General features: G+C 35.0%; 5 protein-coding genes across 9 annotated transcripts; 2 read left to right on the forward strand and 3 right to left on the reverse strand.

The window, feature by feature from the left end:
- Positions 1-1090: 1090 nt before the first annotated feature.
- Positions 1091-4711, reverse strand: LOC8270623. Of its 5 annotated transcripts, none has more exons than XM_002511659.4 (7): positions 4313-4711; positions 3253-3376; positions 3012-3134; positions 2691-2908; positions 2323-2466; positions 1842-2059; positions 1091-1523 (listed from the first exon to the last, which is right to left on the reverse strand). In XM_002511659.4, exons 2-7 carry the CDS (start codon positions 3326-3328, stop codon positions 1136-1138), a joined length of 1167 nt encoding a protein of 388 aa, XP_002511705.2. In that variant the 5' UTR covers positions 3329-3376; positions 4313-4711; the 3' UTR covers positions 1091-1135. The 5 variants fall into 5 exon arrangements, with proteins under 5 accessions (XP_002511705.2, XP_015583435.2, XP_015583440.2 ...); XM_015727949.3 differs by having other exon boundaries at positions 3253-3388; positions 4313-4710; XM_015727954.3 differs by lacking the exon at positions 4313-4711 and adding an exon at positions 3825-4304 and having other exon boundaries at positions 3253-3388.
- A 3359-nt stretch (positions 4712-8070) lies between these two features.
- On the forward strand, positions 8071-11826 carry LOC8270624 (LRR receptor-like serine/threonine-protein kinase GSO1). The gene is made up of 4 exons (XM_015727927.3): positions 8071-8655; positions 9437-9697; positions 9830-10696; positions 11023-11826. The coding sequence occupies exons 1-4, from the start codon at positions 8235-8237 to the stop codon at positions 11502-11504; spliced, it is 2031 nt and encodes a 676-aa protein (XP_015583413.2). The 5' UTR covers positions 8071-8234; the 3' UTR covers positions 11505-11826.
- Positions 11827-14644: 2818 nt separating this feature from the next.
- Positions 14645-16928, reverse strand: LOC8270627 (pentatricopeptide repeat-containing protein At2g45350, chloroplastic-like). Its single transcript, XM_015727938.3, has one exon. It carries the CDS (start codon positions 16705-16707, stop codon positions 14788-14790), a length of 1920 nt encoding a protein of 639 aa, XP_015583424.2. The 5' UTR covers positions 16708-16928; the 3' UTR covers positions 14645-14787.
- Positions 16929-19582: 2654 nt separating this feature from the next.
- Positions 19583-20832, forward strand: LOC8270628. The gene is made up of 2 exons (XM_002511664.4): positions 19583-19762; positions 19854-20832. Exons 1-2 carry the CDS (start codon positions 19703-19705, stop codon positions 20463-20465), a joined length of 672 nt encoding a protein of 223 aa, XP_002511710.2. The 5' UTR covers positions 19583-19702; the 3' UTR covers positions 20466-20832.
- Positions 20833-22373: 1541 nt separating this feature from the next.
- On the reverse strand, positions 22374-24821 carry LOC8270629. Its single transcript, XM_002511665.4, has 2 exons — positions 23324-24821; positions 22374-23236 (listed from the first exon to the last, which is right to left on the reverse strand). The coding sequence occupies exons 1-2, from the start codon at positions 23378-23380 to the stop codon at positions 22643-22645; spliced, it is 651 nt and encodes a 216-aa protein (XP_002511711.1). The 5' UTR covers positions 23381-24821; the 3' UTR covers positions 22374-22642.
- Positions 24822-24950: the final 129 nt, after the last annotated feature.

The following is a 24950-nucleotide window of genomic DNA, read 5'->3' on the forward strand; positions in this document are numbered from 1 at the left end:
ATAGTGTTTCCAATGTAAACCATGTATTGCATATATTGAATTTCATCATTCAATTTTAGTTATTCACTTGCCATATGAAAATATATGAGTCTGTTATTGAGCAATGAATTTTTTGTTACTGAGTTTCCTGCTGCCTTTGATTTGTCTTTCATTAACTGCTTGATTGTTTTTACTTCTAATCTGTGTAACTGGCCTAACTATGTAGGAGACTGAAGTGGTCCTTTTTTTTTTCTTTATCTCTTTTCCCTTGGAGACAAAAAGAATCACTAGTCTTTCTGAGCATCAACTACCATCATCCTGACTATAGTCTAGGCTAGAGAGAATTATGATAAAGTTGGTTGTGCAATGAATGTTCTTTCATGGAAATGTGCTTAGTTCACAAGATAGGAAGAAAAGTTTCGAGGATTGGTTTGCACATTCATATAACTGGAATCTAGTAGCAGGAAACTGTCTTTCTACAGACCTGCACTGTAAAGATATGATAGGCAGAACCTCTTCATCCCCACTTGCTTAAAACTTAATATGTATATATATATATATATATATAGTCATGGACGGTATATTGTTGAGAAATTTGAGCTCAATCTTCACAGATGCGTAGATTTGTAAGAGATGCATGGTTAAGTACATGAACCATAATTTTTTCAATATTGTAGATCCCGTGACACTGGTAATAGTTTTTGCATTTATAAGGTCAGGACCAGCTTTTTGAACCTTACCAAAACTACTTACTACGAAGACAACAGGGTTCAATCTGAAATGTAGCATTACCTTTCTTTTTCTCATATTAGCATCAAAACTTTTCATTGGGCGCAATGCATTTTGAATCATCCATGCTGATTGCATCACACTCTATTCAAATAGTGAGTGAGTTTGTAACATCTTATTGCCGCAGAAGCACTCCCCAATTTCCCGATGAAGAAGTCTAAACTACATACTAGAGCTCATACTGGCCTTTCATAAATTATTAAGCAAGCATCATAAATTAACTTTTTCATTTCTGAAGTTACGTGATCAAACAAAACTGTAAACGCACTTTTATAAGAAACCTATCAAATGCTAAATAAGTAACGATTGCCGCCAGCCAAAATAAAAATCAAGAGAATTTAAAAAAATAAGAAGCAAGTATTACATATCAGAAATCATACTTAGTTCTACCACTCATTAAAATAAGGCACAACATATCAGAAATGTCAGAAGCAGATCTGAAGAAATTCCATGATTCGAGCATTAGACGTTTCCTTGATCCCTTAAAATGCACCACCTTGACATCCAAAGGCATTCCGTGAAATTGACCTGCTCCCTCAGGTGGTGTCCAATTATATGTAGCACATGGTAGAAAGAGGACTGATGCACCTCCCATCTCATCCATAAAAGCCTGTGCTTTACGAAATCTCGACAGATCAAAGCCAGGGTGTGATCTTATGACCCACGCAAGAGCTAACTGATCTCCAAGCATTCGAGAAGCATTCATGTACTTGGAAGTGTAGACTTCTAGCACATGCTGAAGGAAAATCTTTGCTCTACAGCCAATTTATATCATGAGCAAGTGTCAAAAATTTAACAATTTAATTTCTATTTGCCTAGAATTTGGAGAACATAAGGAAAGAAAAAAGAAGGGGAGAAAGCCAAATGACAATTGTTTCTCCCAAGTTATATACCAAAAAACCCAAAAAAAGACTCAATTTAATCACTATCCTAGCTAACCCACAAGGTTGTGCAGGATCAGAATTAGAGTCTGAAGAACCTAGGCAAACCAAACAAAAGAATTATCCAAACAGTTTTTGCAATCCAATTAATCACAGTGAAAAAAGGAATACTAGCAAATGCAAATTACATACCTCAAAATTGACTCGGCAGTCCCCCTTACTGCAATAAACCCAGAATTTAAAGGCTGCTCTTTGTTGTTGCGGAAGGTGAGGGCTATATGGAAATTTCGATATTCATGAAAAATGCGCCCGAGGTCATCAACCACAGCTATATCTGAGTCTGTAAAGATGTAATGGCTTTTATGAACTGGGTTCTTAGCAAGCTCCTTGAGCTTCGTGTCTAGAAAATTCTACATAAACAACATACAAATTGCAAAAGAGAAATTCATACGCTCATCAGCAGTATGCATATTTTGGAAGAAAATAAGATAAAGCACTGCAATGGAGTTAATTAGGACTTGTTGGCTTGGTGGGAAGTAAGAATATCAGGAAATCTTGTGCAGGATAAAAACAAAAGCAAGAATAAGAAGGTTCATAAAAGATGCCATAGAAACAAAACAACAAATTCAAAACAGAAATATTCTACCTATTTGGCAATGCGATGAGCTCTTACAATGTAAGATCTGATTCTTTGAAGCATCAACTTTTCTCTAGAATATTCTCCCTGAATAGGATACAGAGTAACTTTATCTCTTTGCAGCAAGAGATCAGATGCTGGATCAGTTAGGATGATAACATTGCTTTGAGGCATAGTCACCTGAAATTGTACTTCTGAAATAAGAGTCGCAATAACTACATAATGGAAGCAAGTGGACATGGTTCTGATAAACTATTACATAGATATGATTCGGTAGATATTAGGCAGAGCATACAAAATTGAGAAGAAATTATATAACTTCCAAAGGCTAACAAAATGTCATCACATATATTATACATTTCGATTAAAACATTTTCAAGCATGACTTCAACGGAATCAATTACCTGAATGAAATTAATGAATACATTCAAAATGGCCATTGACCTCTCTGTCTTACTGTAAGAAACATTCCCAACAGTGACAAAGTTTGATGATCTATCATTAGGAAGAGAATCCAGTGAAGTGTTGTAAATGGTAAAGACGGTAACAAATGCAACGTTATCTCCAACATTGGAGCCAGAGGAAGAATCCAGCAAATGGGTTTTGTTGAGAGCTTTGGAGCCTAGACAACATTAAAAACATGAATCACATATACAACAAGCAAAACAACAGTAACTATGCAAGAAACAATAACAAGTAAAAGAAAAGTAAAGACTATAAGAAACCTTCACATTGCAACCGATCAGGCAAGCCTTGGCCAGCAGCAGGCCCAAGAACCAGATGATCAGACTTTTTATTCCGATTCTTCTGGGGAGCTTCAGTGACCGAGTTCGAATGCAATTCCAGCACTAAAATCAATTTTATTTTTTAAAATTTTAAAAAATAAAGCAACAATTTAGTTCATGTATCGGATAATGAATAAATAGAAATATAAAACATAAGGAGAAGGGAGGGAGGACAAATCACCAGAGAAGATATGAAAGATGACGAGAAGCAGAAAGAAAGAAAGGATGAAACGACGCCATCCACTCCATGTTCTCATTCTTAATCAATATTTCTATTGGATCTTAAAGTTCAATAACCATACGCACTGAAGTTGTTCCTAAGAAAAAGGGAATATTAAATACTAGAGAATTAGCAAACCAAACCATAAACAAACACGATAGAGAAAGCTGACAAGTCAAGAATGAATTGATTTCGACCCTAATATTTGAAACTAACTGCAGAATTAAGCAAGTCGTATAAAACGCTAATGATAAATGTAAAACGATATATATTTTTTTTTATAAAACAAAAAGACATTGTAATTATAATAAGCAGAGAAATATCGGAACCTCGGATGAGAGAATACTCAAATTCAGATCTAATAACGCCATTCTGTATATTAGCTGTCAGATTTTGGACAATATTTAAACGGTAGATCGTTTCATGGTGGTGGATTGCAAACGGAGGGAATTTATTAGGGTTTTGAGGTTTGCTAAGTTGAGTAATAAATGTGCTGTTTTAGTACAAAAGAATGCCTATCAAAGTTGTTTTACCGGGTTTAGATGGCATGGAGTGCTAGAGAGAGGGACACGTGTTGTCAGATCAGTGTTTTTGTCAGTCGGTAACAGATTCATATTGGGAGCACCACCACTACTATAGCCGGTGCTGCGAGTTTGAAAAGGAGCAGTAGCCGTTGGATTAAGTGCGTAGATCAAAAGTCAGGCGAGGAGCACGTGTTTCGTGGTTAATTTTATGATGGTGGGTTTTCCAAGTTCAATCGAATTAAGAATATGGCAATGACCACCCATTTAATTTCACTAATTGGATACCAAAATCAAAACTGTGGAGTAAAAGGGTGTAAGCTTTAGAAACCAGATGTCATGTGCTATGGTTCAGGTTCAAGAAAAAAGATGAATATATCCTTGTTTTGTTAGTTAGATGTATTATATGGGCTGGCTAATTTGGTTAGTATCGATTGCATGAGAAATTAGGAAATGTTTTTGAAGATGGTGACTGTGATTTATAAAATGAAATGACTAACCCTCTACTGTGCATGCGTCCCATGGTGGCGGGTTGTGTTTATCCGCAGCCTTTTTTCGCGCTTTCTGGCTCACACAACACAAACCCTACAATCAGAAGAGAGAGAGGCTTCAAAGGATAGGTTAGGGATTTTATGTTTTGTTAGGCACGCTGAATGGTTTAATGCTTTCCGGCCCATTTGAGTGTTTTGTTGAAAATCAGCAACCTCGAAACGTAAAGCCCAATAAGATGCATCAAGCAAGAACCCGAGTCCAATGATAGCTCTCCTGTTTTTTCATATTTTTCGGTGTTTAGCAGCGTATTAGCTGATTTTAATATGTAACGCTCGAGCCAAAAGTGTTTGTTTTTTATTTTTTTTTGTTTTTTAAGAAAGAAAGAAGCACAAGTGTTTGATTAGAATTATAAAGCAGTTATTGATGAATTAAAGCAGCTTATTAGAATTATAAAGCACTAATATTATTACAAGAAATATAATTATCGTAGAATCTTGATTTTTTTAATTAAATGACTGCAAAGGTAATTAAAATTGTCAAGCATAATTGATGATAAAAAGGAATTAATGATGAAAGAGAATAAGTGGTGGTATAAGGTAAGAAAATGATAGCGAGGGAGAGAAGAGCAGAAAAGAGAGAGGATGAGAAGAAATTTTGTTATGAACAATTTCATCTTTTGTTTTTCCAATAAATCACACTCAAGAAGCAGCCGTATTTTTGGCATAAAATTAGAGAAGAAGGTCGTAGAGAGACATGATTCATGTAATTATATATGGTTTTATGATCTAAGGCTATTCCATTCATCTGAAAAGCATTGTAATGGGAACGCAGCCTCCCCTTAGCACAGACATAAAGATATTTGAAACTATCTCAAACGTTCTTTAAGAAAAAAAAGAAAAGAGAAAGTGTAATAATTTGAGCAGCTACATAAAGCAAGCGCCTTTCTGAGAAAGTAGAACGTATCCCACTTTCAAAACATAGAAATAAAAATGGTATTGCATATCTTTTTTCAGAAAGAAATTGATGTATACTGTGTGTGTGTGTGTTCATGGCTGGCTTGGCTTCTTTATTTGGAGTCCTCCAGCGTAATAGAAGATAAATACCTAATGATGGGTATTTCTCTAACAATACCTTTCGTAGGATCACTGCTTTAGAAAATGAACTCTTTCTTTTTAATTTTTTAAAAATCTTATGAATAAAACCGAGCAAATATGGTCAATTTGATTAAATTATAATTGATGGATTTTCTTATTTTTGAATTCTAATTAGACTGAACTTGCTCAATTAAAACAGTGCCTGTGCTGTGGGGTAAGAATACAAGTAGAAAAGACCACTGACTACTCCCCCTTTGAGGAGTTATTATCAAATATAGCTTTTCATTTGAATATGCAATGTGTGCTCACAGCCATACAAGGAATAAAATGATAGTTGTAAAAGCTGTAAAGACAGAAGAAGGAAATGAGCAATCCAGCTAGGATTCTGAGACTGTGGTTCAGTTTCTTCAGACCAAAAGGCTAAAGAAAACCATTTCAATCATTGTTTTTTTCCTTTTTGCTTTACCTATATTAAATTAAAATCATAACAAAAGAATATGATCTTTCCCCATTAGAGTCACAACTTCGATCATAACTAGTCAAACCTAAAGCTGTTTTCCATGGCAGGTAACGAAATTTGGTGTGTGGGGATCTGTTGAATTATCATCGTCATCTATGACTAATTACGTAGTCTAAAAGGAAATAAAGCAATAGGAAAGAAATAAAATGATAAAACAAAAGTTGGGTTTAAGGGGAACAATTTCTACATATTCACACACATTATGATGCAATTCTTTACCTTAATCTTTACATGAGATTAACATGGACAGCTAGGTGAACCTACAAAATCTGTCCTTTGGATTGTTCACAAATAATGGGTTTTCACAAGCTGTGAAATGAGAAGCTTGGGTCCTTTAGAGACGAGGAAACATGGAGTCCAAGTTCACATGGAGATGAGACACATAATCAAGAGTTTTCTCAACCGCTTTAGAAACATAAATTTGGAAGATTAAGCACCTTCTTTATTGGTAAACATCAATTATTATCTCGTGCAATAAAATTGCCCCCTGCCAAAGGCTTGTAATTTGAATCAATTATTGATTATGGTTTCTACACATTGTATGGAGAAATTTATTTATATTTTTAAATTGAAGAAGAGGGAGACAAAGTGGAAGAATCGCTCAGCAAGTTGAAAAACTGGGGAACTTTCAATTTCATGACATGTGGTTGGACATACATAATTGGAAATTTATAATGAATTTTCTTCCACCCACCGCACACCCTTTTTGTCTCAATGAATATATTATGGTAGTGTATGCAGTGAATCTGACCTCTACCATCCAACCTACCTACGTTTGGCATGGGCCACACTCTACAGCTTTCCCTCGAAATGGAGGGAGGTATGGAAAAAGCACCTTTTGCGTTCCTTGTTGGCTTCATTTTCCTTTTGAAACTATCCCTTATTGTTTTTAGTGTTATACAGTCGTATTGGCCTGCAATCAATCAAGGAAAAAGACTCTCCATTTCAATGACAAAATGATTAATTGGTTGAATGATTAAAAGATTTAGCCGTCTTTTTTTTTTCATGATTAAGTTCTTTTTTTATAAAACTGATAAATAAAAAACTAAAATTTAATTTAATATTTATAAAATCAATAAACAGAAAAATAAAATTTATTTAAATAAATAAGATATAAAAATAAATATTTTTATACATATTTATTTATTTTTAATATTTATTTTTAATTTTAAAATAATAAAATAATTAAACTACGATTGTTTCCAATTTATATGTTATTCCATATATTTTATACTACTCGTATTTAAAATATAAATTAGAAATAATTTATTTTAATATTTCACTTTCATCAACAAAAAAAATTGTTAATCTACTAACTTTGATACATTTCTAGTTTTTGAAGGTTTTACTTTTTTGTATAGGAATTTTCATTAAAAAAAAAGCCACGGAATAAATTCATTGTTTAATGAATAATAAGTTATTATTATTATATCTTTTATTTCAAAAAATTTCATGAATTTATAGATTTTATAATTTATTTAAAAAGTATAATTTCTGAAATCTTTTAGTATATGATAAATTTAATTAAATTTATAATCTTTAAAAAATTTTAATCCAAACAAAGCGATTTTTATTTATCATAATCACTTGGCTTATTTATTACGCTATCTAATATTCCATTAAAAACGAACTTTCAAGTTACAAGACAGAAGAACAAAAATCAACCTCCCAAATTGTACTCCCAGTAAAATCTCCGCATTAGTGATCCCCGAAGCTAAGGGTTTTGTCTCAGTTCAAATAAAAACATCTAGGGATTTTGACCCAGTTCAAAATTTAAAAGTTAGGGATTTTGAATTTCCGGAATGTTACTTAAGATTGGTAGCCCTCTCCACTCTCCATACGCAATCACGTGGGGATGAGAATTTTTGAGTTAGGCAAATGTAGGAAATGACAATTGAGGACCAATGTCCAAAACGGCCCCACATATCAGACCTTACTGTAAAGCCGATTGTACTATAGCTTTCTACGTTCTCTATCTATCACTCACGACGCATCTGACGGTTATCATGGATCAGAAACTGGAACCCAGCATCTCCACTTTGATAACAGACCCACACTGGATGCTTTGGGTCCCACCATTTAAAAAATCACTTTTTAATTTCTATTTTTTTTCTTTAAACTTGAAAAAATGACTTTTAAATTCTATAGAAAAAGAGAAAATGTAGAAAAGAGTTGCTGTAGTTTGTGGATGTGCGTGTGACCAGTTATTTATTTCTACACTCCACCAGTAACTCAAAAACACTTTGCTACTGAACTTAAAGATTCGAATTCCTGCACATTTTCCCTCATTTTCCTTCGCTTTCCTTCAAGCCAAACATGCACAGTCTTCTATTCTACCTTCTCTCCCTCTCTGTCTTCCTCTCACAAACTCTGTCATCCCCAACTGAACTTGAACTCCTAATGCAAATCAAGGCCAGTCTTGACCCAAATAACCGGTTCTTGACCTCATGGGAACCCAACACTAACCCTTGCAGTGGGTCTTTTGAGGGCGTGGCTTGCAATGGGCAAGGCAACGTAGCTAATATATCTCTTCAGGGAAAGGGTCTTTCTGGTCAGATACCGGCTGCTCTAGGTGGGCTCAAGAGTTTGACTGGTTTGTATCTACATTTTAATGCATTGAATGGGGAGATACCAAAAGAGATTGCTGAGCTTACTGAACTTAGTGATTTGTATCTCAATGTGAATAATCTATCTGGGGAAATTCCAAGTCAGATTGGTAACATGTCTAATCTTCAAGGTCAGTGTTTTGGCTATTTTTTGAAATTCTGCAAATTTGGTTAGCAAAATTTGTGTCTGTTTCTCAGTAAATCTGAAGTTACTGCATTTGGATTTAATAGTTGTCCATTGAAAAGCTTCAATCTATAGTTGATATCAACTTTTCCATTGAAAAGCTTCAATCTTGTATAACTTACATGTTGTTTCAGTATTTGTTTCTAACCGGGTTTTGTTCTGTAGCTTGGAGTTATTGATCTTGTTCTAGTTTATTTTTGAAATGAGAGAATCTCAAAATTTAACTGCTTATCATGAAAAAGCTTAAATCTTGACTAATTAGAAGTTAAAAACTTTCTGCGCTTAGTTAAATAACTGACTTGTGTAGAGAATGAAATGAAGCTTTTGCATTAATTTTCTGTTGCTGGATATTAATTGTGTAAACTCTACAGTATTTTAATTTTATTCTCCTTCATCGTGCTGCCTGCTTTTATTTCTACCTGAATAATTACTTGAATAGTTGGCCCCATTATTACTTAGATAGTCAAGAGGTCCTTATTATTTTACATTATTTTAAATTCCAAAAATCATTGTTGTTGCTCTGTTGGGTCAATATTTCAACTAGCATGCTGGGATCTTTCTTTCAATCACCGGCACTGGGGAATGGATTGATTGGACCTTTATTTCAAATAGAAAAAAGGAATGGCCTTATTTTCTGTTTAGAACATTAAATGAGCAATCGTCACACTTTCAGGTTATAACTGCAAAAATGGAAAACTTTTACCTGATTTATGCATCTTCCTTTGCAGTTTTGCAGCTGTGTTACAATAAGCTGACTGGGAGTATACCAACACAATTGGGATCTCTAAGGAAACTAAATGTCCTTGCTCTACAGTATAATCAGCTAACTAGTGCAATACCTGCAAGTTTGGGGGATTTGAAATTTTTGACAAGGTTGGACTTGAGCTTTAATGGCCTTTTTGGATCTGTCCCGATAAAATTAGCCAGCGCCCCTATGCTACAAGTTCTAGACATCCGTAACAACAGTCTCTCTGGGAATTTACCTGCAGGTATAATGGTTTCTCAAACTCTGAGACATCCTTGCATTTGCTTTGCATTATTTCTACATTGATTTTGCAAAAAATTGAGTTGAAATTGACTTTGACATTATAAGTTTATTTTCTTGTTGCTGAAAATTGAAGCTCTAAGGAGGCTGGATAATGGATTCCAATATGACAATAATCCCGACTTATGTGGAATTGGGTTTCCTAACTTGGAAACATGTACAGCTTCTGGTAATTTGAACCCGAATAGGCCTGAACCTTTCAAACCTAATGGTACTTTGCAAAGAGATATCCCGGAATCTGCAAACTTTACTTCTAATTGTGGCCAAACTCATTGTTCAAATTCATCCAAAAACCCACAATTTGGTATCATCTTTGGTGTAATTGGAGTTTTCATTGTTTTAACCATCATTGTACTTTTCACGTTCACATGGTACCGCCGTCAAAAACAGAAAATTGGAAGTGCTTTTGATGCTTCAGATGGACGGCTTAGTACAGACCAGGCCAAGGAAGTTTACAGGAAGAGTGCCTCTCCACTTATTAGCCTAGAGTATTCCAATGGGTGGGATCCCTTAGCCATAGGCCAGAATAAAAATGGACTTTCTCAGGAATTTCTTGAAAGCTTCATGTTCAATTTAGAAGAGGTTGAACGAGCGACTCAATGCTTTTCAGAGGTGAATTTGTTGGGGAAGAGTAATTTCTGTGCCACCTATAAGGGAATCCTAAGAGACGGATCAGTTGTTGCTGTAAAGTGCATCACCAAAACAAGTTGCAAATCAGATGAAGCTGACTTTTTGAAGGGGTTGAAGATTTTGACCTCATTGAAACATGAAAATTTGGTGAGGCTGAGAGGCTTTTGTTGCTCCAAAGGAAGGGGGGAGTGCTTTCTCATTTATGATTTTGTCCAGAATGGAAATCTGTTGCAATACCTTGATGTAAAAGAAGGCACTGAGAGGGTTCTTGAGTGGTCTACCAGAGTATCTATCATAAATGGCATTGCCAAAGGTCAGTATATGTGCTTTCCTATTAATTTACATGAATTGTTGCTGTTCTTGTTTTTCCTTCTTTGATGTATTAATGTTTTTCTAGAACCAGTTACCTATCATGTCATTCCATGTATTTGTTGTTGAGAAGCTTTTACACTGCACATCTGGGGAAAACTAAATAGTAGCATATCGTATGACCATTACAGTAGTGATTATTGTTAATTTCTAAATGATTGCATGGCCAAAATAAAATTGAATGAAATAACTTATGCAGTACTAAGAAGTATATAATCATCTTGTATTTATGGCAACTAAAGTTGTTCTCTTTATCATCTTTTTAAACAGGTATTGGATATTTACATGGGAATAAAGGAAGTAAACGTGCTCTATTTCACCAGAATATATCAGCTGAGAAAGTGTTTGTTGACATACGGTATAGTCCATTACTCTCAGATTCAGGCTTGCACAAACTCCTTGCAGATGACATTGTTTTCTCCATACTCAAAGCCAGTGCTGCCATGGGATACCTAGCTCCTGAGTACACAACTACTGGTCGTTTCACTGAAAAGAGTGATGTTTATTCATTTGGTATGATTGTCCTCCAAATCCTCAGTGGAAAACAGAACATCACAGCAATGATTCGCCATGCAGTGGAATCATACAAAGTTGAACTTTTTATTGATGCAAAGCTCGAGGGGAAGTTCTCAGAATTAGAGGCAATCGAACTTGGGAAATTAGCTCTTCTTTGCACTCATGAGTCTCCTGATCAAAGGCCAACCGTGGAAACTGTATTGAGAGAAGTAAGTGGATTTACTGTTGCTCCTTAATTGACATGCAGAATCATGGGAGTTTCGCCTCAATTTTCAAATGACAAGAGGCGAGGGTTTGATTTGATCCCTCACTAACTACTGGCTGATAATAAAGCTGCGTTGCTAATATCTATCTAACTGCATTGTCCTTTCTTCAGGGCTAAAGTTATTGTAAACATTGGCTGTTACTGATTTACTGTAATCCAAGGCTCGAAAGTTGTAATGAGCTAGATTTAGGTGCAAGGATGATTTTCTCTTTCTTAGTGTTCTGTTCGAAGTTTTTGTATGGTTACCCAACTAGAAAATGTGCTATCGGCCTGGTCCTTCCAGAATTTGCTAAGGTTGCAATACCCATAATGTTTCCAACATGTGATACTCTGGAAAAATGTTGTGGACAAAGAAATGGACAATAAATAAATGGACAAAAGAATTCCTAGAATGTGCCAAACAGAGCGAGCCTTAACTTTAAACAAGATGGCCTATTTGAATTGATGGGACTAGGCTGTCTAATTTGGCACATGCTACATGAATCTTTCTAAACAAGAAAAAGGGTCTCGAGACACAACACAACGTTTGGCTTATTATTGTTTTTGCTCACCTGTGAATATTTCTTGTCCTCTTCATCTTTGCCTTTTTCCTTTTCTATTTTCCGTTCTTTTGAAACACAACAAACCAAAAAATGCCATTAACTATCAATAGAATCAGCATATAAAATGTTTGTAATTGATATGGATAAGTATTTCAAGTTGTTCTTTTATTTTACATTCATAAATTTGATATATAATTAAATTTTCTTTATTAGATTTGCAAAAAGTCAGAAGGGGGTATTGGCTTGCGCCCCCAAGAATTGGCAAAAATCCAATTCAAGTATAAATTTATTGATTCCCTCCTCCTACGCGTGAAATGGAATTGGGACCAATCTAATTCCATTTTACATAGCTCTAGAACTCCTTTTCTTTTATAATAAAGCTAACCAATCTAATGGACACAAACCCCTGTTGGTAGCTTTAGCCACCCAATCAGCAGCCCTGTTAATGCTAGTAGTCACTATCACGGCTATAATTTAGCTACTTCCCTGCAGCAAGAAGTAAAAAAAAAAAAAAAAAAAAGGCTCCTTCAACTTGAACCTGGCTGTTTGATTAATTTCCCCAACATGGCAATTGGCAAATCCATTTTATTACCTGTGCGTTAAGGCTAGATAATAACAACAAATGATTTTGACTACTCTTGTGGGAATGAATTTTTCATTCTTGAATTTGGCAGGTCAGAAGAGAATTCTGTGCTTTATTTACGAGTCCCTGAACTTGTCTTTCAATTCTTCCGATTCGCTTTTTAAGTTTTGAAGCTCATCTTGTGTTGCAAATTGACCTTTCTCCATTGTTTTGGTTGGGTTCGGTTGGACTTCTTTTCCTGCTATTGCCAAGTCATCCATTGACAAGGAACATTGTCGTATTAAGCTTTTCTAATTGCAATATAGTAGCGGGTGAACAGTGTCATGGAAGGTTGGTTGCTGTAGATAGATTTATTGTTCGTTTCAGCAGTTTAGCTGCTGCTGCTATGTATTGTTGGTTTGTGTTAATGTGTTTTTATTTACGGCTGCATGGTATATCTGCTTTTCAGTTTTAATAATATAAGAAACAGACGAGTGGGCCAATGAGCCCTTTATCATAGGCAATACAGATGGGTCACCTATAATTAAAAGGTCATGGATACAAATTTTACTATCCTAAATGGTTTTCTTTGAAGCGTTAATTTAGATGTACAGGATTAACAATCGGTTCTATTGTAGTTTTTTAGGGTGAATTTTGTATGGAAGAACCCCTAATCTATATAATATCTACTGCAGGACTACTGTTGGCACCTGTACGACCAATCAAGTAACTAGTTATAATAATTTTGGTATTGGCTTTACATATTCACTTCACTACCACCTTAATCATTTAGTTCCTCCATTTCGTATTGATGTTATTATTTCATATAAAAATCGTGTTCAACTCTTTATGTTATTTAGAGAATTATTAGATCCATTTTCCACATTCTTCTAGTTATTCTTATGTTGTACGGTTAGTGTTCATTTTCCAGTTTGTCGAGAGATGGATAAATTATTAGTTGGAGATATAATTGCTTTTTGCACGGCGCAAAATGTTCTGGTTATTAACAGCAAATACGAACAGGGAAGCTTGTATAGTTAGCCTGATAAATGAATCTAATCATGGTTTTTGGCTCCATTGATGCTGATGGAATGATTTGGTGCTGTTGATATAACTCTGAAAGAGTGGCAATGTACTGATCTGGTGTTTTATTTTATGCTGATGTTGATCCATCTGTTGCTGCTGATGCTGTTCTAATGTTGTTGCTGTAACTATGTTACTGGTGCTTTTACCTGCTTTTGCTGTTTTACTGTTGTTGACCGCGTTCCTTGCTATTGTTCTTCTGATGCTACTGCTGCTAGGGTAGTTGCCATTGGTTTGGTTTAATCTGCTGCAATCTGTCTGGATCTCTGTTGTCCTTGTATAAGCTGCTGATACAGCTCTGCTGTTGTTGATGCTGTTTTGCTGCTGCTGATGTCGTTGTTCTGCTACGGAGGCTGCAATCTTGGTCCACATTGAGTTTTGATCTCATTTCTGGAGCATTTCGTTTGACACATTGTTGTTGCTTTCAGTTTTCGTTTTGGAATAGCATATTTATGCTATTTATACTGACTATGATTCTTCTTGGGTGCTTCAGCAAAAGTTGGTAGCTAGTCTGCTACTTTGTTGCTTAGATTAGGTTGTGGTTTTCTCATCAATATAAGTTGGTTTTTCCCCCATTTAATTAATAAAAGCTCATCTGCTTATCAAAGAAAATAATAATGTAGAAAACACCACGGTTTTTAAACTAACCTGGTTATAACATGAATTTTGATATTAACAACCAAATATTTTAAGCTTTATCAGCAAAAATATACTGAACTTGATTTAATTGGCTTGGATAACGCCTGTCTGGCTCAACAATATTTGTAGCCCAGAATAATGACTAATTTGATGGCCCTTTAATATATATAGACAAGATAGGTAGACATATATACTTAAAATTAATTCTTTTGTACCTTTTTTGAGATGTAAAATTACTTATTAAATCTCTGTATTCAGGTTTAGAAAGTAAATATTAAACATATGTACAGAATTATGAGCCATTAAATCTTGTAAATACAGAATTAGTAATTTCTCAACTTAATCCAGTTCTACAACTATATCGTGAAGGACTTACATAGTGACTATTGATAAATAGTACAACATATTCACTCCTTATATACAACGAATCAGCCATAATTTCCAGAGTAACTGAGCTCTGAATTCGGCGTGGGAACACTATCCAGCAATGAATAGATCTCCGTTACTTTAGGATGGGACTTGTCTTGCACAGAGAATTCATGAGTAATACCCTCTAGGTCAATCCAACTGCAACCAGGAATTTTCTTCAAATTTCTTTCTTTCATCATTGTCCTAACCCTACTGGCCTCATCCCACATATGAAGACCCGCATACATATTAGACAGAAGCACATATGAACTCGAATTAGAAGCATCTAGCCTTATTAGATGCTCAGCTAAAGGTTCTCCAACAGTGAAGGTTTGATGAGTTTTACAAGCACTGACTAAAGTCCTCCAAATCACATCATTTGGTTCAATCGGCATTTCTTCTATGAATTTGCTGGCTTCTTTTAGATGCCCTGCCCGGCTGAGGATGTCAACCATGCACCCATAGTGTTGCAGTTTTGGCTCCACTTTGTAAACTCTTCTCATAAGCTCAAAACATATCATACCTTCCTTCATCAAGCCAGCATGGCCACAAGCGTTTAACAGTCCGATGAACGTTATATCATCTGGTTTGCTCCCCACCCTCTCCATCTCTATAAGAAAATGTAAAGCTAATTCACCCATGCCGTGAATGGCCAATCCATTTATCATGGCATTCCAATGATCAGCAGTTTTTCCTTTTATGCCCTCAAAGACCAACATGGCATTCTCTGCGCTGCCACATTTAGAATACATGTCAATCAAAGCAACACCGAGTTTCTCCTCCAGGGAAAACCCATTTTCCTGTATATAGCAATGTATTTCAACCCCTTTTTCAATATGCCCTAACTGAGCAATTGCAGAAAGAACAATCAACAACGTGGCATTGTCAGGACACAGATTACTCTCTCTTTGCATATCATGAAAGATACCTAAAGCTTCCATGCAGTAGCCATTTTGTACGTAACCACTCATCATGGCATTACAAGCAACAACATCTCTATCTGGCATGTTATCAAAAAATTTCCTAGCAATATCAACATAGCCTAATTTAGCATACCCATCAACCATGTTAGCCCAGCTAATTATAGTCCTTTCCGGCATCGTATCAAACAAAGCCTGAGCATCTTCCATCCTCCCACGTTTCGCACACCCATCAATCATTGAGTTCCACGAAATCAGATCTCTCTCAGGCATTTTCTCAAACAAATTCCAAGCAAGCTCGAATCCATTGTCTGACCGCATATACCCACTTAATAAAGAATTCCAAGAAACTAAATTTCTCCAATTAATCGGCATAACATCATACAATTGACGTGCCAGGTCAATGTTACCATGCTTGACATAACCAGCTATCATCGAATTATATGAAACAGAGTCTCTCATGGGCATTTTATCAAACACTTGACGTGCGTAATCTATGCATCGACATTTTACATACAACCCGATCAAGCAATTTTGCAAAAACACATCAGACCCGAATTTTAATTTTCTCAATAACCCATGAATTTGCATTCCTTCCTTAACCAACCCCAGTCGAGAACATGCTTTCAAGACCAAAGAAACCGAAAACTTGTCCACAAAAACCCCATTCTGAAGCATCAGAGAGAAAATTATTAACGCTTGTTTTGGGTCATTTCCATGAGAGTGAGTCTTGATTACAGCATTCCAGAGAAAAGGGTCCTCTTTTTCTCGTGCACCGATAATATAAGCATGACGTGTAAAGAAAATATAGCGAGCAAATTCGTGAAGTGCCACGTTTGGTGAGGAAGAGAGAGACAGTATGATTTTAGTAGTTAAAGAAGTGTTTTTGATAAACCCAGTTGTTATCATCCTTGCATGGACTTGATTTATGTCGCTTGCAGTTTTGCATTTTCGGACAAGAATCAGAGTTGATAGCGGTGAATTCCACGGCTGTTGATTTGTACTGGCACAGATAAGCATTAATTGAGCTAAACTTCTTCGATCTCTAATTATTCAGAATGAATAGCCTGTCGCAGAAGATAGGGTTTAATTACAAGAGTAGGAGTAGTTTTTGTTTACTTTCAGGGGTGTAGTTGGCCAACTAAAAAGTTTGTTTCACATCATTCAAGTCTCTCCATTTTCATTTATTACATGAAAACAAGAATTCTACACCAATTTTTCAGCTGATGAAATCTATTGAATTTGTTGCCAACTTATCTAATAAGGCATTTTCTTTTTTAAGAAAAATTACGTCTTAAGAAAAAAGAAGAAGAAAACGGATCGACTTTTTTCTTTTTTTCCATTTCTTTTAAAATCATTTTATTGATATCTTGATTTGGTTCTATGTTATGCAGTCGAACAAGACAGGCAGGTGATTTTTTTCAACAACAAGGAAGGTCAAGGCAAGGCAATTGTTTCTAATGCGTTCCTATATAATACTTAATTAATTGTTGATCTATTCACTGTTGTACGAAGCTGATATACTGAATATGAAAGTAAAAAAACAACTGAGCATGATACTGATTAAGATATATAATAAATTAATATAATATATTGTAGCAAATTCATCAACATTTTTTTCATTTGTGTGAGATAAGTCAGCGCACATAGATTTACATTAGTGGTTTGGTTTCATACTTAGGTATTTTTGTAACATATGATGTGTCGGATAATGATTTTGATTCTAATTGCTGACAGAGAAAAGATTGAAGAATTGGGCATTTGGATCATTAATTTGGAGATAATATGCCAACACTTGATTCATTAATTTTATTGAATTCCACGGAAAATATTATTGACCAATTAATTCTATTATTTCCTTAAACTATTAGTTAATGATATATAAAGCTTAATACAAGTGTATTATATAGTTATGAATTTTAGATTTAATAAAATTACAAAACAAAAATATTAGAAATTCCGTCATCGGTATATCAAATTCAAAGCGGGTTGCGTCTCGCCCTGCCCCATTACCACAGCTTCATTTAAAAGGTGCTGATAACTAAACAATGACGGGAACGGGAGTCCAATGCTACGAACACTAAAAATGACTCTGTTAGTCTGATAAACACTAAATTCAAAACTTGTTCGCATCATCGAGGACCAACTTTTTTCCTATATTATTTTATCAGAATTCAAAGAAATATAAATCTATTCTGCAAGTTGGGAGGCAACGACTTTATACAGTAATTTTCATAAGCATCATCATCTTCTATATCATATCATATCATAACATATATATATATATATGGGCCAAAGCGTCAGCATCAATCCTGCTCACAGCGACTTTTGCTTAGCTTCTCTTTTTTTTTTTTTTTTCCCCTCTTTTTGTTTATATCTGTATGACGCAAATAGATTGAGAAAGTTGATAAGAGTACCGCCGAGGTACAATTTGACCATGTCCATGTACACTGTACAGCAGTAGTACGACAACGAAAACTTAAACAAATCTGAAGCCTGGTCATTATGTTATTTTCTATATTTAGATGAAAATCTTGACTATCTTTAAACTATATTCTCCATAAAATTAATGTTTGATGAAGCATCCATGGGATATGACAAAATCAGATGCTTTAATCTCCACTGGGTCGAAGCTCATGTCATATTTCAGTTTTTTGTCATTATAAATTTGGTTAACTATTTACATGCTTGGAATATTCCCTCCCCAGAAAACAAAACAATTACATAATTTTTAATAGCAGAAAAGGAATATTATACTAACAACAGAGATAAAATATAAATCTCAGAAACACTGTGTATACTACTACAACGAGTAAGTAAATAACATATATTATAATTAAATAATGAATAAATAATATGTATTGGATTATTTATGCTCAAGCAGATGAATGAATAGCAGTGGTACGGTTGATTGAGTCCAATGGGATTTGCTGCACCAATACGAATGCATACATGGGAACCAAATAGTTAGCTTGAAGACTGTACGGCCACTATGCGGGTCAATTCCACGATAATTAAGCAGAGTAAGAAAAAAGGAAAATCTAGCCTTACTTGAAATAAAGTAATCAGAATTATGAATTAAGTTGTAAATTAAAACGTCTACGACTCGTCCAAATTGCAATTGGCATTAAGTTGTTACATAAACTAAGAATAATAGAAAAGTAGACCTGCTTATAAAACCTACCCTCTTACTTGTTAATTATGAGTCTTATCAATTAGGGATGTTGCATGCATCGATGCGGCAAGTTGTGGCCTTAAATATTAGTATTACAAATAGAATATACTATCATTTAGCTAATTAATTACAAGGGAATGATAAGATTAAGAAACTAATGCAAACTGTCACTCGTCATTCTGATGGGTCATTTCCTATTAATATAGATTCTTTTTTTCTTTTTTTTTTTTTTTTTGGGGGGGGGGGGGGTAATCAGGCAGTATAGGTCAACTTAGTAACAAGCTGTTAATATGTAATGAATAGAGGTTCAATTTGATCAAAATAAATGGATTTGCTGTTTATTTGACTACAAATGGGCACATAAAGTGGAAGCTGTGGTGTAATTAACAAAATTTTCATATAAGAATGTGACTTTACATTTTTTTGAAAAATAATAACTTTCAACTTATTCATTTCTCATGCAAACACTCGACCAACGTACCAAACAAAGCGACCTTTTAATTTATGTTACAGGTCAATATTGACAAATTAGAATAGATTAGGCAGAAAAGGTAATGTAAGGAAGGCCATAGTTAAGAAATTCAAAACCCGAGGTAAGAAAGAGGGAAAGATAATAAATGTAATTTTTATATTATTTTTTGGGGGTGTAGATGTAAGCACACGAGGTCATTAACTCGATATGCATGTGCACGCAAATGTCAACGCCTGCAAAAAATGAATAAACCAACAAAATCCCCCTCTCTCTCTCTCTCTCTCTCCATTTTACCCATTTATAAACCCTAACTGCCTAACCACAAACTCCTCCGCATCATCACTCTTATCAAAAACAGACAAGAAAATATGAAGCTAGTTTGGTCTCCGGATACCGCTCTAAAATCTTATATCTACACCGTTAAATCAGTAAGAACTTATCACTTGAATTCTTCTTTCCCCCTTTTCAATTTCATTTACTTCATTTCTCATTTTATTTTATTTCTTACTGTTGCTGAAGTGTAAGAATTTAAAAGAATCCGGCGTTCCTGAGCTTCTCTCCGCCATGGCTGCCGGCTGGAACGCTAAAATGATTGTTGAGTCGTGGTCCTACGGTAATCCTATCGCCACGAGTATCGGCCTAGCTGTCGCCGCTACTCACACGTGCGGAAGGCACGTCTGCCTAGTTCCGGATGAACGATCAAGAGCAGAATATCTAAAAGCTATTCGAAGTTCTGCCGGCATGGCGATAGAGACCGAGGTGATAATAGTCGGGGAAGCTGAGGAGGCGGTGGCGGGGCTCGTAGGGGTAGATTTCATGGTGGTGGATTGCAAACGGAGGGAATTTATTAGGGTTTTGAGGTTTGCTAAGTTGAGTAATAAAGGTGCTGTTTTAGTACGAAAGAATGCGTATCAAAGTTGTTTTACCGGGTTTAGATGGCATGGAGTGCTAGAGAGAGGGACACGTGTTGTCAGATCAGTGTTTTTGCCAGTCGGTAACGGATTGGATATTGCTCATATTGGGAGCACCACCACTGCTATAGCCGGTGCTGCGAGTTTGAAAAGGAGCAGTAGCCGTTGGATTAAGTGCGTAGATCAAAAGTCAGGCGAGGAGCACGTGTTTCGTGGTTAATTTTATGATGGTGGGTTTTCCAAGTTCAATCGAATTAAGAATATGGCAATGACCACCCATTTAATTTCACTAATTGGATACCAAAATCAAAACTGTGGAGTAAAAGGGTGTAAGCTTTAGAAACCAGATGTCATGTGCTATGGTTCAGGTTCAAGAAAAAAGATGAATATATCCTTGTTTTGTTAGTTAGATGTATTATATGGGCTGGCTAATTTGGTTAGTATCGATTGCATGAGAAATTAGGAAATGTTTTTGAAGATGGTGACTGTGATTTATAAAGATTTGATCATTGTTAATAGTTTGCTAGTGTCTTTGTATACTTTGGTTTGCTCGTATGTAAAGAATAAAACACTTCTTTTTTTCCTCTCCTTGTGCTCCTATTTTCAAAAAGAAACAAATGTTTCAGTAGCTTGTTTTGAGTAAATATGATTAATCTCTTTCCCACTTTTCTTCTCATTTATTCCGTAGCTTCAACACCCAACTCAATATTATCGATTCTAAGAAGTTTTCTTTTTTGTTTTGAAAGCAATAGAGATATTCATTAATAATGAAGTTTGAATAGTACATCTTAATATAATTTAAGAAGCATTAAAAGCAAAGATTTACTTGAAAATAAAATAATTTTTTTTCTTTTCTTATATATATATATATATATATATCTCTTTTAACCTTGTCGTTAAAATTAGTCAATAAAATTCACTCGCAAGGCAGACCTCAAATGATCCCAAATAGATTATAGAAATTAACATAATTTTCATAAACATTAAACCAAAAAAAAAAAAAAACAACAGTAAACCAATATATATACACACACGTAAACATCAAAATATGTACGGATCCAAAAAGACAAGTCTTATTGCATAATAAAACAAAACAAAAAAGAAGGGCAATAAAAAATGTGGAATAAATTTATTCTTATTTACTATTTTTCAAAATTGACTCAGCAGTTAACGGTTGAATGAATTATAAAATATATAACTAAATTAGCAGTAAGATTATCAATGTAGAATTGGAAGTATGCAAACTTTTCACTAGAACATAGCAAATCCTAAAGGAATCATTCCAGCACCTGAGACACTGATAAATAAAAGAATAAAAAACATTAAAGAAATGAACTTTACAAGCAAATTTTTTGTATAAAATAATATAAAGGGAAGAATTTAGGAATTCCATCTTAATGTTAATTTGCATGAACTTGAAACAGACTATAAAAAAGAAAAGCTAAAGAATAGAGTTAGAATGATTGGATTGTTATTTGTTCCTGAAAATTTAAAACTGAAATCGAAAAACGAAAAAGGAAATCGATTTCCTGCTTTTCTTTTTAAATGATAGAAAGTCTAGTTTGTTTCATCGATTTTGTTTAAAATGTCTGAAATTTGAAGTCCTTACAAGATATCATGTGAATATTTTGTTTTCGCGAAGAAGAAGACATTTTCTAGCTTTTCTCGATTGAATGGAACAAAATTACAAGTATGGTTAACAGTGATGATGACCAATGATAAATAAAACAATAATTAAAAGTAGGGGCTTCAAGGACTATCTTCACTTGCATATTCTTTTTTAAGGGAATTAATAGAAGGCGCCTTCACTGTACAATTAGTCCATGACAGAAGCCCCGAATTTACCCTTATCAAAATGGATACATGCAAGACTCACTTTAGGTAAAATCAATAAAACTGTAATTCTTTTTTAAAAAATACTGTTTTCTAATTTTTTTAAATACAGCGTGATTATTTTTAATTGTTTTTTTATTCTTTAATTGTTTTAATATTTTAACACATTAAAAAAAAAAATTTAATACCAGAAATTCGATCAAAAGTAAAAAAATAAAAGTATTTTTGTAATTTTTCCTTTTAGGTATAAGGATCAATTAAAGGCTGTTTAGAAGTGATTATTGGGTATAAGGAATAATGTGAATCTGAGCTCTTTATTAGTCTCAAAAGAAGAGCCCATATATCGACACTTTTGGGCGGAATCAATCTATTGGATTTGAATCCAAGCGATTCAACTGAACTTTTTTATTTATTTTTGGGTATGTAGTCGTCTATGAATTCCTCTCGGCTTAAAAATTAGCAAGTCGACTTGCAGTACAAAAACTAACTCCAGATGGGCGCTGCTTCTCGTTTGCTATTTACAGCTTGATAAAGAGATCGCTAGAAAGTTAAAAAGAAAAGAATCTACGACCAGGCTTCAATTTCTTCTAGCGGAGAAGTCACTCTGTAAACATGCTCCTCCCCAGTACACCTATCAACTCTAGTAACCCATTTACTTCTTTTTCTATGCCCACCCTCCTCACTGACTTTGCTGCCTATTCTGGTGACCATCAGTCCTTCTCCAATGGGTAAAAAATGAGTCTTAAACGCACTAGGCCAGGATCCTTTATGAAATGCGTTGTACCCAACTATAAGCCCCCTTCCATGCTTTTCGCATTCTTGTGCAGCTCTAAGTACTTCTTTACAACCATCAATTTTGCAATCGATAAGCACAAAATCTGCTTCTTTATAGTCATTTGACAAAAGGGTCTTGGCATCTCCTATGACAAACTTGACACAATCTGCATAAGTTCCTAGAGCGTTTCTTGATTCATAAAGATCTGATTCTGCGGACAGAATACACACTGCTTGTCCACCTGTTTGATGTGCAGCTGCCACTAATGATAGTCCGGTGGATCCTGCTACTCCAGCAGATGCCATCACCATTAGTCGTGCATTGTTTCCTGCTGCCAGGGCAGATATGAACTCAGCTATATCAGGCTGCTTACTTCTTTTGCCCTGCAAAATTAAGAACCCAAAAATGAGAAAAAAAGAGAAACAAATGAAGTTTTTCACATATAGAAAGAGTTCAGGAGATGTAATTACCATCTTAAGGGCTCTGAGATAAGCTTTAGTCGCATTCTCAGGTGACCAAGAAGCCATTATCTTTTAGTATGAAAATGTATTAGACACACGCTATAGAATATTTGGCAGCAAACTATATGCTTCAGCATGAGAGGCAACGCCTTTTATATGTGAGAGCAGGAGAGTTAACATCTCTTATGGCATTAAACTACGTGTACAAAAATATGAAAGCAACTAAGGGAGGTCTTTATTGAAAAAAGTTCTTCTACGCCAACTGGCATCATTGAACTTTGAATTGAAAACCCATCGACAAAAACAGTCTAACTTTTAATCCTATACTATAAAATTTCTCTCAGCGGAAGTTTAGCCGGATAAGGACAGGTGGGCTTACTTGTTCAATATCTATTTGAGTAAGGACATTAGTGGTTTCGACCAAACCACTTATTCCTTTTAGGGTTCCAAGAGAGAAGACAAGGCAGAAATGATAGAGATCAATTAACTTCTTGTTTTGGTCTCCATAATTTTTCCATTTTGGTTTTCAAGTTGATGTTCGTTGAAGCTTGTGCTAGCGGGGGAAGAATTATATCTTTGGTACTTCGAAATTTTAAAGATGAGCGAAACTCTTAGGGATTAAATGCAAGCAAAATATATACAAAACCCGAAAAGGGAGTCAATGACAGACAAAATAAGTAAAATATTTTATCGTCCATCGAAATCCACTGGATCTTGAGGCTTGAGCTATAGTTGATGAATAATTTTAGATTTAGCCTATTTGATACTGCAACTTGAACGCGGTTGTCTGATGAATAGATTGGGAGGCAGGTGTTGAATCTACGTACTTGTCTCGGAACCAGGAAATAGAACCCGAAAGCAACGATAGGACATGTCCCTTGTGTCGCCAACTCGACCATGAACTGTGGGCACTAGGGCACTACCCATAAGCCATGCCCTGTATTGCTATTATTTCATGAAACAATTATTGAATCACCCTCCTGGGTAGGTAAAGTCGATCAAGTTTCGTTTTCTTTTGCGTTTATTATTTAATGCAAGAATCTTGATTTGGATTTGTTTGGATGCCTCCGACTTCTGAGGTTCTCCAAACCACATTAAAAATTAGAGAAATACTGTTGGTCCCAGCAATATAAGCGTATATATGCATACAAGAAAACAGACAGGACAGACTGCCTATAAAAAACACTAAAATAGAAGATCACGGATGTCTTCTTTGATAACCAATGTAACAGCCAACACTAAGATCTAAGTTGGATCACATAGCCATTATTAATGCCTGTGCATTGATTATTGCAGCCTTCCCTTGACATTGTATAGCATCTTCGAGAGGAAGGTCCTTGCTTGTTTTTTTCGGTTTGCAAGTTATTGATCCCAAAAATTAGTGGGGAAACATTGGGGCGTTGTGTCGCTGGTCGGAAGCATCTGCAGGTCAGCATCGTTTCATATATAACAGATTTCCGACTGATATGAAAATAGAAATGTACATATTTCTGAGAAATTGAGCACACTAATAATCTCTCTTATAATTGTTTTAGAACCACATAGAAAAAGAAAGCATTACGGTAGCAGACCTTAACTTTTCTGCAGTATTGCAAAACAAAATATTTGGTATGACATATTACCAATTTTCGACTAC

The sequence above is a fragment of the Ricinus communis genome, chromosome 1 (genome assembly GCF_019578655.1).
Source record: "Ricinus communis isolate WT05 ecotype wild-type chromosome 1, ASM1957865v1, whole genome shotgun sequence".
Taxonomy (NCBI): domain Eukaryota; kingdom Viridiplantae; phylum Streptophyta; class Magnoliopsida; order Malpighiales; family Euphorbiaceae; genus Ricinus; species Ricinus communis.

Bases quoted from the DNA above. Each gene is read 5' to 3' on its own strand.
- LOC8270629 (XM_002511665.4), bottom strand. From the start codon at position 23,380: ATGGCTTCTTGGTCACCTGAGAATGCGACTAAAGCTTATCTCAGAGCC. The intron at 23,237-23,323 runs GTAATTACATCT...TTAATTTTGCAG, and splicing joins ATCTCAGAGCCCTTAAGATG to GGCAAAAGAAGTAAGCAGCC.
- LOC8270627 (XM_015727938.3), bottom strand. From the start codon at position 16,707: ATGCTTATCTGTGCCAGTACAAATCAACAGCCGTGGAATTCACCGCTA.
- LOC8270624 (XM_015727927.3), top strand. From the start codon at position 8,235: ATGCACAGTCTTCTATTCTACCTTCTCTCCCTCTCTGTCTTCCTCTCA. The intron at 8,656-9,436 runs GTCAGTGTTTTG...CTTCCTTTGCAG, and splicing joins TAACATGTCTAATCTTCAAG to TTTTGCAGCTGTGTTACAAT. The intron at 9,698-9,829 runs GTATAATGGTTT...TGAAAATTGAAG, and splicing joins CTCTGGGAATTTACCTGCAG to CTCTAAGGAGGCTGGATAAT.
- LOC8270623 (XM_002511659.4), bottom strand. From the start codon at position 3,328: ATGAGAACATGGAGTGGATGGCGTCGTTTCATCCTTTCTTTCTTTCTG. The intron at 2,909-3,011 runs GTTTCTTATAGT...AATGTTGTCTAG, and splicing joins TGATCGGTTGCAATGTGAAG to GCTCCAAAGCTCTCAACAAA. The intron at 2,467-2,690 runs GTAATTGATTCC...GTACAATTTCAG, and splicing joins TATTCATTAATTTCATTCAG to GTGACTATGCCTCAAAGCAA.
- LOC8270628 (XM_002511664.4), top strand. From the start codon at position 19,703: ATGAAGCTAGTTTGGTCTCCGGATACCGCTCTAAAATCTTATATCTAC. The intron at 19,763-19,853 runs GTAAGAACTTAT...CTGTTGCTGAAG, and splicing joins ATATCTACACCGTTAAATCA to TGTAAGAATTTAAAAGAATC.